The sequence below is a fragment of the Cervus elaphus genome, chromosome 28, assembly GCF_910594005.1.
Source record: "Cervus elaphus chromosome 28, mCerEla1.1, whole genome shotgun sequence".
In the NCBI taxonomy this organism is placed as follows: Eukaryota; Metazoa; Chordata; class Mammalia; order Artiodactyla; family Cervidae; genus Cervus; species Cervus elaphus.
The window spans coordinates 11,131,408-11,150,879 of record NC_057842.1 but is presented as its reverse complement, the minus strand read 5'-3'; the positions used below and the strand labels follow the sequence as shown (position 1 = coordinate 11,150,879).

At 37.2% G+C, this 19,472-nt stretch overlaps 1 protein-coding gene across 2 annotated transcripts in view; it reads right to left on the bottom strand.

Moving 5' to 3' along the window:
* ADGRB3 (adhesion G protein-coupled receptor B3) overlaps nucleotides 1-19,472 on the bottom strand; it is an 850,102-nt gene that overhangs the window by 47,981 nt on the left and 782,649 nt on the right. For both annotated transcript variants that reach the window (XM_043890330.1, XM_043890329.1), the window contains 6 exons: nucleotides 17,130-17,280; nucleotides 14,458-14,527; nucleotides 11,598-11,664; nucleotides 8,972-9,057; nucleotides 1,443-1,541; nucleotides 954-1,125 (listed from right to left, as the gene is read on the bottom strand). In XM_043890330.1, the coding sequence (XP_043746265.1) occupies nucleotides 954-1,125; nucleotides 1,443-1,541; nucleotides 8,972-9,057; nucleotides 11,598-11,664; nucleotides 14,458-14,527; nucleotides 17,130-17,280 (645 nt within the window). The remainder of the gene's footprint in view (nucleotides 1-953; nucleotides 1,126-1,442; nucleotides 1,542-8,971; nucleotides 9,058-11,597; nucleotides 11,665-14,457; nucleotides 14,528-17,129; nucleotides 17,281-19,472) is intronic.

Genomic DNA, 19,472 nt, shown 5'->3' with positions numbered 1-19,472 from the left:
AATGCACATGTGTTGTTTTGCAATATGCAGATCATAATAAAGTTCTCATGCAAACTAGATAATAGAAAATGACAGTGGATACCATCTTCTCAAAATTACTAGCATGGCACTGTGTCACTGTGTGTTTTAGTCATCACCATCCCCAGAGTAAACACTAAGATGACTCAGAAACCTTGTAAACACTGTGTTGGTGCTTGCAAGCACACAGAATAATTTTTGCACCAGTTGGAAAACAATATTTCATCCCTAAACAATTTAAGTGTGAACTCCATCACTCATCTGGATAGATTTGGTGCAAGTCAGTCTCAGTTCATGAAGGATGACTTCCTTCTCTCAAGTGCTACCAGCAAACCTCACCAGAACCTGGAGAAATGCTGTGATTATAGACCTACAGTCCTTGGGGACTGTCCATCATGCTCCACTGTCGCCATTTTTGGGGTGTGTCTGTGTGTTTTCTGAGTATCACATCCATATCAAAATCATCCCATTTGAGTAACCTTAATCATACCTTAGTATAGAGACAAAAGAATTGCTCATTCATCTTCAGTATTTTCTATCTAAAACAAAATTAGTTAAATTTGAGGAATGGGGTTACGCCGTGTGTAGAAGCACAAGTCAGGGAACAGCTTTAAGAAACAGCATCATATTATCTTCTACAGATAGGCTGCCCACCCTCTTATCTATACCTGTGATTGCATCATAGCCTCTCTCGGCACCTCTGCTGGTGTTTCCCCTTGCTTTGTCCCATTTGTTTTAATCTGTCACTTTCAGAGTCCAAGGAGCCCCCTTTGCCTTAACTTTTTCCTTTAGCATTGACTCTCAAACAACTGTCTTTAGAGGAGACCAGCTTTAATCTCAAGACCAGGTTATTAAAAGAAAATATCCTATTTATTAACATGGAAAATACTCTTCTGAGTATCATTCCTCATCCTTGCAAGAATGATCTTTCTCACCTCTCTTCGAAGAATGCAGTGGACCATGACTATCACGAAGCCTTGTAATGAATCAAACACGGCAAAAAGTATTTGAAACAGGATGGAGCGCTTGTCTGTCATGGCCAGAACTGCAGACATCCACGTCAGAGCCAGAAGGGGCAACACCACACAGGAGCTCCAGAGAGACGCCCTGTTGGAAGAGAAGGAGCCGCGTTATGTAGCTGCACATACGCCTCAGGCCATAACCTAATCCCCGTTCAACAAAGCATTCTTGTATGTGGCACCAAGATATTAACTTGGAAGCCACAAAGCAGATAAGATTCCACAGTTTTACTTATTTTTTGATAAGCAATCCCACAATAGTTATAAAAGCAGTTGCAAATTACAAACATTTAAGTATGTTCTTAGTTCTAATATTAGCAAATATGATTTATTTTCCATCATAGCATTTTCTCACATGCACGGTAAAAGATTTGTAACAAGAAGATGTAAATGATTGGGACTAACATGGCGTTACTGGCGGTGGTGGCTGATAAAGCTGTTGTTGAAACTACTCCACACTTGGCACATTTGAGCGTCAAACCGCTATGAGGCTCACTCATCTGACTGCAAACAAACAGAACACCCACAAAAAGAACAAAATATTGAATTGTCACCAAAAAAAAAGTTGCTGCTATAAGTTAGCTTTTAAATATGATTTCATGCAGAAAAGCATATTTATCAAAGAAGAATTCTCTTGGTCATGTTTAAAGATGCATTTACACTACACATTATTTTTGTAACATTTACCTCTTAATAATATGGGCCTTTGTTACATGCAAAGCATATTTTGATCATTTATACCATAAATGGCCCTTGTATCTACAGGTCAAAGTTGCCCAATACACTGAATTAAAAATAAGCACGTATTTGTGTGGACATACAGTGAAAACCCTTTATTCAGACCCTTGATAATCAAGTAGGTAAGGATTCCTAGTTTCAAAGATTTTCAATGTAATTTACAGGAGGAACATAATATTAATTAAAACATTCTGAAATACACAGAGGTATCTCAGAAGTCCAACATAAAGAGATATATATTATAAGCTTTTAGTCCTATGAGGAAGATGTAGCCTTTAACCCAACATATTTACATTTTGACATTTCATTTAGCATCAATGTATTGCCTATATTTTAGGATGATCTGAATATAGAGGTTGATGAATTTGATGAAGTATTAGTTGATAATAAATAGAGTGGTAGTTTAGCTTTCATAAGACACATTTAATATAGTCACTAAGTTCAAAACATTCTTTCTGAACATTTTGTCACAGACTCAAACCTAATAGTTTTTAAATGGTATATTCAACTCTATAGGATTCTGCAGGTAAGTTCAGACTCAATCTACTATCTCATAGAAGCAAAGCAAAGTCACATTATGTAGAAAAACTTGACATATTTTTCTTTAGAAAAGAATATTTTGTAAATGAATGGTTTAACAGAACTTTACCCTCTTAGGAGGAACCAAAAAGAAATTATTTGAATCAAATTTCAAAAACACCTTGAAATAATCTTCTGTGTTCTCTCATTCATTACCATGTGATGTTTTTGTGTAAAATACAGACTTTCCCTGTATTTCAGCATTTTAGAAATCAGTGAACTAAAATGTATTGGATTGGGTGAATTTAATTCAGATGACCTTTATATCTGTTACTGTGGGAAAGAATCCCTTAGAAGAAATGGAGTGGCTCTCACAGTCAACAAAAAGAGTCCAAAATTCTGTACTTGGGTGCAATCTCAAAAATGACAGAATGATCTTTGTTCATTTCCAAGGCAAACCATTCAATATCATAGTAATCCAAGTCTATGCCCCGACCAGTAACGCAGAAGAAGCTGAAGTTGAATGGTCCTATGAAGACCTATAAGACCTTCTAGACCTAAGAGCAAAAGAAGATGTCCTTTTCATCATAGGGGACTGGAATACAAAAGTAGGAAGTCAAGGGATACCTGGAGTAACAGGCAAAATTCGCCTTGAAGTACAGAATGAAGCAGGGCAAAGGCTAAGAGAGTTTTGCTAAGAGAAAGCACTGGTCATAGCAAATACCCTCTTCCAACAACACAAGAGAAGACTCTACACATGGACATCACTGGATGGTCAATACCGAAATCAGACTGATTATATTCTCTGCAGCTGAAAATGGAGAAGCTCCATACAGTCAGCAAAAACAAGACTGGGAGCTGACTGTGGCTCAGATCATGAACTCCTTATTGCCCAATTCAGACTTAAATTGAAGAAAGTAGGGAAAACCACTAGGTCATTCAGGTACAGCCTAAATCAAATCCCTTATGATTATACAGTGGAAGTGACAAATAGATTCAAGGGACTAGATTTGATAGACAGAGTGCCTGAAAAACTATGGACAGAGGTTCATGACATTGTACAGGAGGCAGTGATCTAGACCATCCCCAAGAAAAAGAAATGCAAAAAGGCAAAATGGTTGTCTGAGGAGGCCTTACAAATAGCTGAGAAAAGAAGAGAAGCAAAAGGCAAAGGAGAAAAAGGAAAGATATTCCCATTTGGATGCAGAGTTCCAAAGAATAGCAAGGAGAGATAAGAAAGCCTTTCTAAGCAATCAATGCAAAGAAGTAGAGGAAAACAACAGAATGGGAAAGACTAGAGATTTCTTCAAGAAAATCAGAGATACCAAGGGATCATTTCATGCAAAGATTGGCAGAATAAAGGACAGAAATGGTATGGACCTAACAGAGGCAGAAGATATTACGAAGAGGTGGCAAGAATACACAGAAGATTTCATGACCCAGATAACCACAATGGTGTGATCACTCACCTAGGGCCAGACATCCTGGAATGTGAAGTCACATGGGCCTTAGGAAGCATCACTATGAAAAGATAATGGAAAAGATGGAATTCCAGTTGAGCTATTTCAAATCCTAAATGATAATGTTGTGAAAATGCTGGATTCAATATGCCAGTAAATTTGGAAAACTCAGCAGTGACCACAGGACTGGAAAAGGTCAGTTTTCATTCCAATCCCAAAGAAAGGCAATGCCAAAGAATGCTCAAACTACCACACAATTGTACTCATTTCACACGATAGCAAAGTAATGCTCAAAATTCTCCCAGAGAGGTTTTAATAGTATGTGAACCAAGAACTTACAGATGTTCAAGCTGGATTCAGAAAAGGCAGAGGAACCAGAGGTCAAATTGCCAACATCTGTTGTATCATAAAAAAGCAAGAGAGTTCCAGAAGAACATCTACTTCTGCTTTATTGACTATGCCAAAGCCTTTGACTGTGTGGATCACAGCACACTGTGGAAAAGTCTTCAAGAGATGGGAATACCAGACCACCTGACATGCCTCCTGAGGAATCTGTATGCAGGTCAAGAAGCAACAGTTAGAACTTGACATGGAACTATGGACTGGTTCCAAATTGGGGAAGGGTTATGTCAAGGCTATATATTGTCACCCTGCTTATTTAACTTATATGCAGAGCACATCATGAGAAATGCTGGACTGAACGAAGCACAAGCTGGAATCAAGATTGCCAGGAGAAATATCAATAAACTCAGATATGCAGATGATACCACAGTTATGGCAGAAAGAGAAGAACTAAAGAGCCTCTTGATGAAAGTGAAAGAAGAGAGTGAAAATGTTAGCTTAAAACTCAACATTCAGAAAACTAAGATCATGGCATTCTGGTCCCATCACTTCATGGCAAATAGATGGGGAAACAGTGACAGACTTTATTTTCTTGGGCTCCCAAATCACTGCAGATGGTGACTGCAGCCATGAAATTAAAAGACGCTTGCTCCTTGGAAGAAAAGTTATGACCAACCTAGACAGCATTTAAAAAGCAAAGACGTTACTTTGCCAACAGAGGTCCATCTAGTCAAAGTTTTGGTTTTTCCAGTGGTCATGTATGAATGTGAGGGTTGGACCGTGAAGAAGGCTGAGCGCCGAAGAGTTGATGCTTTTGAACTGTGGTGTTGGAGAAGACTCTTGAGAGTCCCTTGGACTGCAAGGACATCCAACCAGTCCATCCTAAAGGAAATCAGTCCTGAATATTCACTGGAAGGACTGATGCTGAAGCTGAAACTCCAATACTTTGGCTACCTCTTGCGAAGAACTGACTCATTGGAAAAGACCCCGATGCTGGGAAAGATTGAAGGCAAGAGGAGAAGGGGATGACAGAGAATGAGATGGTTGGATGGCATCACCAACTCAATGAACATGAGTTTGAGAAGTAGGTAAACTCCGGGAGTTGGTGATGGACAGGGAAGCCTGGTGTGCTGCAGTCCATGGGGTCAGAAAGAGTCGGACACGACTGAGTGACTGGACTGAAGTGAACTGAACTGGACTGAGAAGAGATTAAACCAGTCAATCCTAAAGGAAATCAGTCCTGAATATTCATTGGAAGGACTGATGCTGAAGCTGAAGCTTCAATACTCTGGCCACCTGATGGGAAGAACTGATTCATTGGAAAAGATCCTGATGCTGGGAAAGATTGAAGGCAAGAGAAGAAGGTGATGACAGAGGATGAGATGGTTGGATGGTTGACTTGATGCACATGAGTTTGAGCAAGTTCTGGGAGTTGGTGATGGACAGGGAGGCCTGGTGTGCTACAGTCCACGGGGTCACAAAGAGTTTGACTGAACTGAACTAATCAGGTTTTCCCAGTACGTTTTTTTTTAAAAAACTAATACTGTGGTGGACCTGTAGTACCATGTTTAAACTAAAAATGGCAGAACATAGAAAGTGACAAGGGGCTCATAATTCAGAACGTCTGGTTTCTTTTAAAGAGGTGCCCTCATTGGTGAATTGAACTTTGATAAGAAGATAAACCTAAAAGTTATTAAGTAAGCAGATTAATCAGTAGACCCCATGAGAAAGATCAAAACTCTCAGAGTTAGATGTGGGGGTGAAGAATATGATTCACTTTACCGATTCAACCTAGGCCAAAGGTACTAGCCACAAGTATTCAGACTTTTCCAAATAATAACAGTCTACCCAGTTTGGTTCATGAATGCTTCAGTGGCCAGCGCTCCCAGGAGAATGCCTATACCAATATTCTTCACATTATACACTTCATAACAGTAGATAAGAAAGTTCCATTGCAGGAAAAAAGGAGAAAATGAAATATCTTATTTGAGATGTTCTAAAAAGACACATGTCATTTTATCTTATTTTCCCTCTTTTCCAAATATCACTTTATATAAGATATGTTGATATTTGCCATAAATTCCCCCTTGGTAACTAACTATACTTTATGTATTAGAAAAAGTTACTCTAGTTTGGGTATTACAAAACTTGTCAAATTATTGTATTATTGTTTTAATATGCATGCACCCATTCTTCTATCAATCTTTACTGAGCATAAACTATATGCTTGGCAGTTTCTAATAATTGATGATGAAAAGAAGAAAGGAAATAAAGAAGTAGGTAAAATGGGAGGAGAAATATGTTGATACAATAGAACATGTTGGTACTATATTTGATTCCAAATTATAATGTCTCAAAAGAAACACTTGGTATATATATATATGTATATGCATATATGTACTTATGTGTGTATATATATATATATGAGTATATACATATATATATTCAAATAACCTGAAATGGTCTATATTTACAATTAGGGAGTCAATTAAGTTAATCAATTAGCTTCTTGCCTAATGCTTCTTTAGATAATTCTGATTATTTGTTCTTCACTGAAATCTGTATTATTGGCCTCACTGCTTCTCTGGAAACTAGAAATTAGCTGCAAATGTTCAGATTGGAAAAATTCATCCAATCACACATCGGAATAGAAAGCAAATTTCAATCTTTAAGCTAAAATAGAATTTTCTATTATAAAGAAATTTAAGCCTAGAGTAATTAATTTATTAATAGTCCTTTTCTGCTTTGGACAGTAACCAACATTCTGCTTTTTTAGCTTGTATTAACTTTATTTCTATTTCTCCAGTAGTGGCCTTTGAACTAGGAAAAAAAAACTGTTTGACTCAGTTTTCCCAGTAAAACAGATGTATCTTCTGTGATATTTTTAGAAATAGGGATTTTAAAATTAATATGCAGATTGAAATTAATTTAAAATTAATATGTAAATTGAATATAGAAATTATTCATAATGATATTGTCATTTCTATGTTCATAATGATGTCATTTCTCCTAAACCTACGTACTCTCTTACAAAGAGTTACATGAATCAAACTGTGTATTACATACAGAACAATCAAATGAGAAAGAAATACTGACTGAATTTAATAAATCCTTAGCATTATGCTTATTCTGATAATTTCATCTCTTTTTCTGGCCTCAGTGTCATGAATGGTGGGATCATGGATGCTTGCTTGATAGAAGTTCAGGGTCCTTTGCAAACAAGCTGTCCAGCTTTGGCTTCTTCAACTTACTTATCATAACAAGAGTCGCCAATGCTGAGTGAGTGCTTGCTTGCTGTTTGCTAGATACTCTAGTGAATGCTTTATACACATTTTTTTTTTCATATACTCTATCATGAGGCAAGAGTTACTACCCCCATTTTATAGGTAAGAAGACTGAGCTGCAGAAAGATGAAATACCATGCCCAAAGATACACAGAGCTAAGAAAGTGCAGAGCTAAATACTGAGCATGATTTTCTCTTTTACTTCAAAGCTTTATCTTAACCACTAACCCACTCCACCCTCAATTTAAGCAAGTAATTATACAACTTTACACTGCTAGTGGCAGAAATGAGTTTCTATATCCAGTACTCAGTATGAACAATTTATTCTAACATGATTAACCTAGGCAGAAACAACTGAAGTAGCTGTGCTCCAATTTTAACCATACATCAGACTGTCGATCAATAGTGTGAAAGTTTCGAGTTTAAATGGCATAGGAAGCTCAGTGTCTGTGAAAGCTCCAGTCTGCCTGTTTAAAGCTGCTTTAGAGACTTATCTGAAATGAAAGAGGCTTCCAGATGGGAAGTGATCCCCCCTCAGAAAGGAGCCACCAATTATGTGTTTATTACATCATTGCAGTTCTAATGTTGGATCTGAATGATATCCAACTTCATACTGAAAGCCATTAAACCTAATCTTTTAATAGGGGGAAAATGCCCAGACCATCTTGTCTCTTAAATTATTACATAGACTATAAACACATGAACAGCTTAAAATTCACACCAGCCAGTGATAAAATACTATGACTATTAAGGATACCATAGATTATTTAAAGAAATGAGAACATCTGGGGTAAGCTTTGAATGGGGGTACAGTTAAACAGAAAGGAGAAAGCTATAAACTTTTTATAAGAAAAGACACAAAGGGAAATTCAAAGACATTACTATTTCATTCGAGGTTTTACAAATTTATGAGTTAATGATATAACTTTAAAAAGCTGCTATCAACCTGCTTATGAAATGTTATTAAGTCATTAGATATGGTGATATTATAATAATAATAAAATTAAAGGAGATACTTTGCAAAATTTTATAAGTGGTTAAAATGTGCAAGTGAAAATTATGAGTAACTTTCTAGCAAGGCATAGTGAAAATGTCATAAAAATGAATGTATGATAAAACTAGTGTTTCCTGATTATTTCGAGTGAAGAATTTTTCTGATATACACAATGAACAAATAAAATGCAGTATTTTTGCCCTACTAAGGTTTACGTGTCCTTATTCTGTCATGTCCCATACTGAAGTTAGGTTCAATTTATCCTCCTCTCCTTTGTGACCAAAAGTAGGAGGTCTTTGAGACTCTCACCCAAGAACAATTATTTTAAGTCTAGCCTTAATATTTAATCTTCTTATCTTACAAATAGGCAATACACACAAACAAATCCAGATTTTCTTAATGGACTTTTTAATTATTTTCAGACTTTGCTGACACCTCTTAAGAACAGCCCATTGGAAGCTCGAATGGCGTAGTCTACCATACACACCGGTTTCTCAAGAACAAAATCCAAGGCCCAGTCAAAGGCAGTCGGTGATCTGGGACTGGTGAGTGGGACGCGCTGTAAAGACCCTTCAAAATCCACCAATTGCAGCTTACCCGGCTCTGTGTTTGAGCTTTTTATCTAGGATCCCATCTCTTGAAACAAGTTTATTAAATACCAAAATGCCAATCACCATGTTGACCTGTCAGACAGAAACAAAGGTTGAAGGGAATCAGGTCCCTGATTTTTCCCAAGAACCCACTTTTATCCATTCACAACCTTGGCAGAATTACGTACTTACAACGGTAGTGACAGGAAGCCCTTCTCAAATATTTCATAAATGCATACAGGAAAATAGGGCAATTTAACAGCAGTGTTAGAGTCCATCTCTTAAAGGATTCTCGTGAGCTGGCTAGGTGGGTTACTTTAATGTTTTAAAGTACATTCAGCCCATTTAATGTCCATGCTTTGCAGTTAACGCTGAGGAAATTAATATTGAACGGCCTAACTTTTAAATTGCCATATTATGCCAATCTAGCATTCTTCTCTCTGAATCATCCTTGAATAAGACAAATGGACTAATGAGTTTTACACTATGTCAGGGTATCAGAAGATCATGTCTTGCAATGTGCAGCCAGGGTGAGTCCTGCTAGGCAAAGGAGCTAAGGTTTGTCACTGCCTGGAACTGGGAGAGCAGAAAGCCTCAGTTCTTCGTGCTGTGCAACTGTTTTCTCCCAGGAGACTGGGGGCATTTTAATGCACCTTGCTTTTCTAGACAAAGGGTAAAGCCTATTCAATTCACCAGCATCCTTTCAGATGGACACTTACACTAATTTTTATAATGTGCTCTATTGAACCAGTCTCAGCATCTCTAAGACTCTTCTATCCATTTAAAAGGTCTCTTGCATAACACAGCTGAGATGAAATCACACATATTCATCTTCCTCAAGTCAAATTGTAAATAGCTGTAGAGAGAGCTGTGGTCTAGTTGTAGCAGCTTTATTATAAGTGCGCTGGGTTCTCTAACATGCCGGCACTTCCTGACAAAGGAATCCAGTACAATGCTGAAACCAAGATAATCAAGGAAAAATATTTTCTCCTTTTTGCCTCCCTGCCCCTTACCCTCCACGGTCAAAAGAATCTTGGTGCGACACCCACTGCAAATAGTGAAGCCTGTACAATGCAACTACTAGCTTGTGAAAAATCTGTTTTAAATGAAGCAGGATACTAGTTGATAAAAAAGAAACTTCTACTTCTCCAATATACTTTGAGCAGATGGAATATACAGATAGAATCTGCTTAATTACTGGTGTAAAGAAGATCCAAAGAAACTGTTAGGTAAAGACTTAGAAGGTGTCACTCTTCATAGCTTCCTAACAAGATGCCATTTGATGAAGAGAAAGGCTGACTCATATTCGTATATCTATTATTTGAACTAAAAAAACTGTATTCTGTGGATCCTATTAGTCTACAATTTAAACATGAGAGAATTCATCACCACTCCAAAGAACTTTTGTCTTTCAATTACACACATACTCATTGTTTCTTCACTTTAGGGTTATGTGTATATTAATCTAGAAGCCTAGGGAAATAATTCAGTTGATTAAATAAAAATTCAATGCAGTGGATAGAACTGTGCCTGATAGTTTTAGTTTTCCTATGCTCTTCTAACACTCATGCCTAGATTTTCTTGTAAATCACCAACAGTTTCTGCTCCCTTTTATAATTCAGAGGAGGAAGAACAAACTTTAAAGAAAGAAAAACCACAAAGAGCTATTAAAAAAATATCTCCAGCTTCCAACTTATTGAATGATTTGTTCAATAATCGAAAAGGTAGCTTTTCAGTTAGAAATCTGATTGTACAGAGAAATGCATCCTTGCATTTAATTCAGATTGTTTCCTTTTTCTCTGACATTTCTCAAAGACTTATTAGATAAGAAAGATTTATAATCAATAAATTCAGAGACACAGAGGAAAGGCAAGTTAGTGGAAAATTTTCACATTCCTATAAGTAAACATGCAAAGGAATTATTTTGTGATTCAAAAAAGAAAAATTTGTAAAACTTCATGCATAAATATGGTAGGGGTTCTCAACTAGAGGGGGGTGATTTGTACCCTCAGTGAACACTGCAAAATCTCTGGAGACATTTTCTGATTATTACAACTTGAAGGGTATCATTGTTATTTAGTAGGTAGATGCCAGTGGTACTGATAAATACACAGGGCAGCCCCACAACAAAGAAATGTCCAGTTCAAAACATCTGCAGCAAAAAATAAATGAAAAAAAAACCAAACATCTGCAGCAGTAAGGAGGAGAAACTTTGACACAGGAACATACATTTTCTTGTTGATATTTGGTGTCAGCCCCAGTTATTATTAAGAGATCTCAATAATTATGTAGATCATATTATGAAAGTATAAAGGTGTAATAGTGAAATAATAATAAATGAGGAAATTCTATACGCTAACAAGGAAGAATTTACCGAAACTTACTCAAACTTCTTCACAAATGTGAAATTCCTGAAAGAGAAATCCCATACTCCCATGCTTAATATTCTTCAGGCTTCAACATAAGAATATTTTAGCATAATAAAGCACTGGATAGATATCAACATTAAAATTTAAGTAACGATTCATCAAACTTTAAAATTTCCGCACAATCAATACGATAGTGTCACTTTAATGGAAGCAAAGTAGACTTTCTTTGTTAAGAAAAACAATTAAGCTGATTTTGGTGTTTACCAGGACAACAGCAGCTGCAGGTCCCACAAAGGCGTAGAGCAGACCTCCTTCAAGAGAGAGCCAGCAGCTGGAAAGAACATCAGATAAAAACTAGCACCAATTAGCGACACGTATTAGATCACTAACGTGTGACACAAACAGCTTGGACCATGTGCTTACTCTTGGAATTCTGGCATATTTCAAAGGTTCATAGTTTTTTTAAAACCACATGGAAGATATGGAAAAAAGCTAAAATTAGCACATTTCATGAGTAACAAATACCATATACCTCTCACAGAAAAGAAACTTTGATTATGAGGCCTTGCTGTCAGGCAGTTAAAAAATTTTACACAAATTACTATTGCAGTGAGATTCTTACAGTGACTTTCAGTACAAAGGTAACCATTAAGTTATGCAAAATGCTGCTTTATATCCATTATGGAATTTTTCAAGTATACTCTGAAGCAGGAACAGTGTATTTTTAGAGTCTTATACGTGCCATTTACCTGTTCTTCCTTGAGGCCATTGAGATAGTGGAAGATACTGGTTTAAAAGCCATCATTGCAGGGAACAGATAATCTACATTTTGCATGCTTTTTTCTTTCTCCCAATTTTACTTTTTCCCAGACTGCTAAAAAAAAATCACTAAAGATAAGCTTTTGAATAAAAATAAGTGTAGCTGTGTTTGTTTCAATTAGTAGATTCCCCAAGAGCTGCAGGTTTTCATGGACAAAGACAGTAACCATTTAGGTAAAAATGCTCATTCTGTCACAGCAAAGGACTGTCACAGGTCTTCCGGATACAGTCATGTCTACCATTTCATGCACCTCTCCTTGACCTCTTCTCAGTCCCCTGAATCAGCATGCTGCCTCCAAAATGAACAACAATCAACCATTAACAATACCTGGGGCTTCCTTGATGGCTCAGTGGTAGAGAGTCCACCTGCCAATGCAGGAGTCACAGGTTCGATCCCTGACTCAGGAAGATCCCACATGCCACAGTGCCTAAGCCTGTGTGCCGCAGCTATTACGCCTGTCCTCAAGAGCCTGGGAGCTGCAACTATTGACCCCACATGCTGAAACCACTGAAGCCCTCGCTCCCTGGAGGCCACGTTATGAAACAAGAGAAGCCACCCCAGTGAGAAGCAGCACAGCTCGAGATGAGCCCCTGCTCACCGCCACCAGAGAAAGGCCCGTGCAGCAAAGACCCAGCACGGCTGAAATAAATAAACTTATTAAAAAGAACACTTAGCAATACTGTTCTCTCCTCCTCTAAGAACTCTTTTATATTGGTTGTGGTGGTGGATACATAACTCATGCATTGGTTAACTCACAGGATTATATACACTTAATAGTGAACGTTACTATGTAAATCAGTGTGTGTGTGTTTTCAAAGTCTGCATCTAGTTATCGCTCCTTGGTCATAACAGAAAATTGATAAAATTCTACTTTCCCACTTTGAGATCAACAATTTAATATCTATTTTTAAAACAAAATACCTGGAGGAAAAGCCCTTAGGTATGATAGAACACTTCAGTTTGGCGTCTCCAAGACTGCCACTAAACTTCTCCTGAAGTTTTGCGTAAATTCATCTTCAAATTGATACTTTCCTGCTTGTACTGCATTCATTTTCAATCATACACTCCTTGAGAGCTGGAACTGTGCCATCTATAATCCTACTTCTTTCCATATCCCTACCACAGTGGCTTTCAAAAGGAGTCATGCTATTTTGAAAAATAATAGATGAAAGGTAACGGTGCTATAGGAAGACAGCTCTACAGCATACACTATCGGTCCAAGCTGTTGACTGTATGAGAAAAACAAGTGCTCTGATGACATGAGTTCTTGCAATTCTTTGGAAGTTTCCTTTGGATGGCAGGTCCAGTGGTGTCTCTTGGCACACTTTCCACTTAGATGAACCCACCAAGGGCCTAATTAGCCCCAGTTCCTATCTCAAACCTGAGGACAATTAAATAGGACATCTCCTTTTAAGACTTACGCTTCTAACAAGATGCCATCCTTTTCCCCATTTCTCAACTGTCTACTCTACTTTAAAGGGCAGATGAAGTAAAAGATAAGAGTGCACTGCTTTACATTTGAAATATTAAATATAAACTTGACAAATTCTCCCACAGAATGTTCTCAGTATTACAGGTCTGATTAGGGTAGGCTGCTACCACATCCCCCTTTACTCCCTTCTAATTTCTTCCGTAGCCCGGGCATTCTATAATGTGGTCTACTGATCCCCTGGCCTTTGAGTTTGAATACATATCTCCCTAATACAGCAACAAAACTTGAAGTATCGTGACAAAACGTGGCTGCCGCCAGTATATATTATCATCTGTGAAATCAGAAGCTCAGATCAGAGTCCTATTTTAAAATGTAAACGTGCCAAGATTTATCCAGGTCTTTAAAAATGCATCTGAGATGGAACATGCAAAGTAAATATAGAAATACTTTACAAATTATGATTCTACTTAATCATTAATACTGGAATGACCTATATGGGAATACAATCTAAAAAAAGAGTGGAAATGTATATATATATAAAACTGATTCACTTGCGGTACAGCAGAAACTAACATAACATTGTAAATCAACTATATTCCAACAAAAGTTAATTTCAAAGAAAGAAAGAAATTAAGACTCTGGTGTTACAAAGAAATGGGAAATTGAAAGAATTCTAAACAGCCTTGCAGCATTCAATGCTGAACTTTTGTGCATTTAAGGCACCTTACATCATTCCTCATAAAGTGACTTCAACCACTGTTCATGACTCAGTGAGTGAGTACAAGCCATCAGCAGTGCCAGCCAAGACTAACGCAGCATATTTGACAATTTACTTAATTATAAATAAGATTTATCACCGTGGACGGACTTACTAGTGATCAGTGCCATATCCTTTTGTCCTGGTGAAGCCTACGGACGTGGCCACCACTAACGCCGGCAAACCTGCAAGGAAAGCATTGTCACATGTCACATTCGCCACCGCCACCGTGCACCCAGGCTCCAGCAAGCCAGGGCAGACCTGGACACCGAAACTGTTGGGACCTCCTGTGGACGCGTCCCTTCATAAAGTATTATAAGATTTCTTCCAAGTACAAAGATATGAGTGTGATAGCTGGGTTTTTAAGTCAGTGCATTTCTCTGATGTTGCTAGGTTACCACTGCATTTGACGTGAGTTTAAAAGAAACTCATAACAGAGATTTAGTATATCTTTTTAAGTTATTTTTTCCCTAGGGGTTTACATTCCTATAAAGGAATTTCTAGCTATAAAATCAGAAAGGCAAAAAAATGGATGTTCTGGGGTGATGGAATATCACAGAAGTGGAATGTACAGTTGACCTCATGTTGATCCACATCAAGCATACTTATAATAAGACAGAAAAAATATATCTCATCATTTAACTCTTTATGATTTACTTATACTAACAAGAATGTAGGAACAAGGTTAAGGGCCCTGAGGCACAATCCGGAATGAAGGTCAGAGATTTAGGCCAATTTTTCTTCATGAACCTCTAGGTAGGTAACACTCTGGGCCTTAGTCCCTCTTGGCATTCAAGTGCCAGCATCCCTGCAGCAACTCTGACCTGACATCTTCTCCTTTATGTTTCTATGAATCATGCTTACCTTGCTCAAGTTCAACAGAAACTCCCTGTGTTTGGTGAGTGGGATTCAGTCTGACCTAAGCTGTTTAATTTGTTTTTTTAAGTTATAGAAGACCATGCCTTTTTTTCAAGAAGCCCATGCTTGTTTTTTCTGATTGAAAAGTTCATCTTCTGATCATTTACCTGTGTCCCCTCCACTCATCATTTTCCCTCCTATCATTTTTCCTTATCCTGGCTATTTTCTTCTGGAAATTTAAAAATGATACCACACTCCTTCACGAGGTTTAAATGATGGGAACTCCAAGAGACACAACATTTTTTTTAACAAATACTGGTCTGTGTGCGTGTCTGTGTGCATATGTATACGTAATATATAAAGTATATGTGTGTATGTATATTTATACATGTGTATATATACACATGTGCATGCACATACACACACACACACATATATGTTAAATATCTCCTCCTCCCTTTTTCTTTTCTTCCTCCTTGTTCTTCTCCTTTTTCATATAGTTGACTTCTTTGATTGGCTAAACCAAGTTTGTCAGAAAAAAATCCTCTTCTGGGTCCTAAGCTGAAAAGCAAACAGTCTTCATTCCATATAACTTAGATTAATTTTTTTTTCTAAATTATTACATTGCACTTCGCCATCATGAAACTCATATGCCACTATTCTGCCCACTTTCAGACTTCCTCACAGTCTAGAACCATTGGTTTACCTTTTTCACTACCCAGAATAGTTTAGTATTATCTGTAAACCTGGAGACCCTGTGAAGCTATACACCCTTCTCCTCAAGATCACCTTTGGTAATGATGTTAAATAAGGTAGTTAAGGTTCCTGTAAATTGCTATTCTTTATACTTCAAGGGAAGTCTTCATTTCCCTATATACTGTAGTTCTTGGATCTAGTCAAACCCTGATTCAATACCATTCCAGCTTTAGATGGTCTTTATCATGAAATTCAGACTAAAAGTGTTAACAGTGTAAGAATATTACATTCTCCAGTCTCTTCTTAATAGTTTTACCACTTGCCTGTGCAGACACAACAACCCCTGGCTGAAATCTGATGGATAACCTTTGTGCTCTTGGTCCTGTGTTTTTCTAGCATGATTATTTTGACATGGTAATAAGTCCACTTATTTGTGATTCTTCAGGTTCCCTCTAGCATTCATTTTTTATATCTTTGGTCCAAATTTCCCCATTTTGTTTTAGTATAAGTCTTTTGAAACTCAAAGGCAAACATGAAAAAATCCTGAGCTTTTTCTAAAACTAGTTTTTTAATTAATTAATTCTAATTAAACTAAATGAATTCATTAATTCCAGTTAAACTTTAGAACTGGCCCTTTGGAATGTATAGGTCCTCCAGATTCCCATTTCATAAGGCAATGTGAGAGGAACTTTTTCTAATGAAAAATTAACTCATCCTCAGCCTATCAGCAGTTTCTCTGTTTCCTATGAGAACTCCACGGACTAGCCATGTGGTTTCATTCATGGTCTAGATGGCTTTCTCCTGTGTCGTGAATAGCTCTCTTGAAATGAACTCTTCAAAGCTTTCATGTGGGCAGTACAAGGTTAGTGTATATGACAACAACATCATGTTTTGAGCACTGAACTTAAGACATTTTGCATTTTCAGAACCTGTAGTAGAGAATACTTTTGATTTCTTGCCTGTAGATACCTTAGGTCTCATTTACTACCACGGGGGCACTATTGATTACCAACTGACCAGCTACATGGCCATCCAGTATTCACTCCTTTTTAAAGTTCCACAACCTCAAAGAAAGTTCCAAAATGACTAGCATCCTATATTTCCACTTCGACATACCGAATTAGACACAAAGAAAAGTAGCCTGGGGATAATCACAGCTTCCAACTTCATTCATTACAGCAGTGTTCAAAGTCATTTTAACAAGAGCACAAAAGGGAATAGCAATATGCTTACCCCATCCAAGGCACAAAAAGCGTTTCCTTATAAGCCGTGTTCTAATTTTTCCAGTTACAGCCATATATGATTGCCACGCTTCAGTCAAAACCCAACAGAATGAAGCCAGGAAGAAAAAGTGCAAAAATGCTGTGGTGGTTGTACAGATGCTCTGTGGAAACACAAGAGACTCAGCTCAACATGGGGGCGATCATGTGTCTTTCAGAGGGTTGTTAATCTCCAACTCATTGCTTTTACTTCAAATATCTACTTCTTCTTTGTGACAGAGTAATTGTTTACAGAAATTAGAAACCGTGGAGTCTTTAACCTGTACAGTATCTTACAGAATAAAAGTTCTAATTTCATCTGTGTGTTCAATTTTTTACGAGAAGAAGCCTGAATGTAAATTTAAACTCAAGGGAGATTAAAATTATAACTTTCCTTGATTTTTTTTTCTTGAATCATAATTATGGGAATGGTCCTTGCTTTGGTTTAAGTTATAGACATCTTGCATAATTCTTTTGGCTACACTGTTTATCCCTCCTTTTAAACCACTAGTGCTTTGCTGTTTTATCTGCTGACGTTCAGATTATATCGCCACAGTCTTTCAAAAGAAAAAAATTACTTTGCTTTTATACACATGTGATATTCAAAGTATAAGAGCAAAGTGCAAAATGAGGTTTGGCTAATAGCCTAGAACAAAAGTAACATGTGTATTTTGAAGTACTTAATACATTCTGCGTGTGTGCACAGTCGCTCAATCATGTCCGACTCTTTGCATCGCCATGGACTGTAGCCCACCAGGCTCCTCTGTCCATGAGATTTTCCAGGGAAGAATACTAGAGCAGGTTGCCATTTCCTTCTCTAGGGGATCTTCCCGACCCAGGGATCAAACCTCCGTCTCTTTGCATCTCCTGCCTTGGCAGGTGGCTTCTACCACTGCTCCAGCTGGGAAGACACTTACTTAACACATTGCTCTGTGTTCTTATATTATAAGGGGTGTCGTAATCAAATCGTTTTGAAAAACTAATTGCGTCACGGGCAGTACACAGCCATGATTTCATAGATACGTTTCTTTGTGTAACTTAATCAATTAAATGTGTCACCATTAGTTACTTATGACTCATCTGCAAAGATGAGCAGCTTCATTTTGGTAACGGCTGCTACTTACTTCATCACTGGTATAATTTCTTTGTGTAAATCTTGTTAAAATGCAAGTCTTTGTAAACTTTCCTTGGTCAGTTTCAGTCCTGGTTATTTCAAAAAATTGAGAAAAGGAAAACATAGAGCTACAAAAAAGATCACTAAAAACTCATAACAAAGAAATAAAAGAATTAACACAGCCCCTCCTTTCTCCCTCTACTCTGATCCGCTGCTAAAGTCAAATGTCTTTCATATCTTAGATCAAATTATTCATATTTTTTATTCTTTCAAAATTCACCAGATGTTCAGTCCTTCTTATCCTACAGAAAGACCTTGATCACGTTTATCTCATCAGGTTGTTTTAATGATGAGGGATAATATACAGATGCTGAGTAGGACTATACTCAGCAAGTGCTTAACCGATTATGACCACAGTCATCATCATTTTAAGTAGAACTAAAAAAAGGTGTTGTTAGCAGTTTTCAGCATGGGGTTCCTTATCTCACGTGGTACTTAAATATACTTGGTGCTTAAATTTATTCTTAGAAAACAAATAATTTTCAGCCTGAGAAAGTCATGGATTTCCAGCATCCTCTTCCTCATCACTTTATTCCTGTTTCAGCCAGAATGTAGGAGCTTTACCCAACTCTGATTCCTTCTGTACTTGAGACACAGAGGCTTTTTTCCAAGTTGAAATTTAAACATCTGCAGGCTGATTACTTTGCTCATTCCCAATCTGCAGTCTCTTACAGATTTGAACTTCAAAGATAACTTCTCCATTCAATTCCTGGACTAGTTACACATTCTAATTCACCTGTTGTTTCCTTCCATCCTTTTGTCTCACCTCAGTAACTTGTGTTTATTGATTTATAAACTATCAATACAGGGTTATCTAAAACAATGTAAAATGCTGAATTATTTAAATGCTAAGTGCTAGATGCATGGAAATTTTGTAAGAAATAATAAAATGCTCAAGATCTCAATACAGAGACTTTTAATTTGCTCTCTCTACATTATGTTTGTTACTTTGGGACTTCCTTTAATTCTGATACAAATTGACATATGACTAATAAAAATAATTTGGGGCTACTGACATTCATATTTTAATAATTCATGTCTCTCTGAACAAAGATAGGCCACAACATGTAGGGGGAATAAATAGTAACTAGAGAAGTAAGACCCTGTGGGTGGTTGCATTCTACCATGGTCAGGTGAATATTC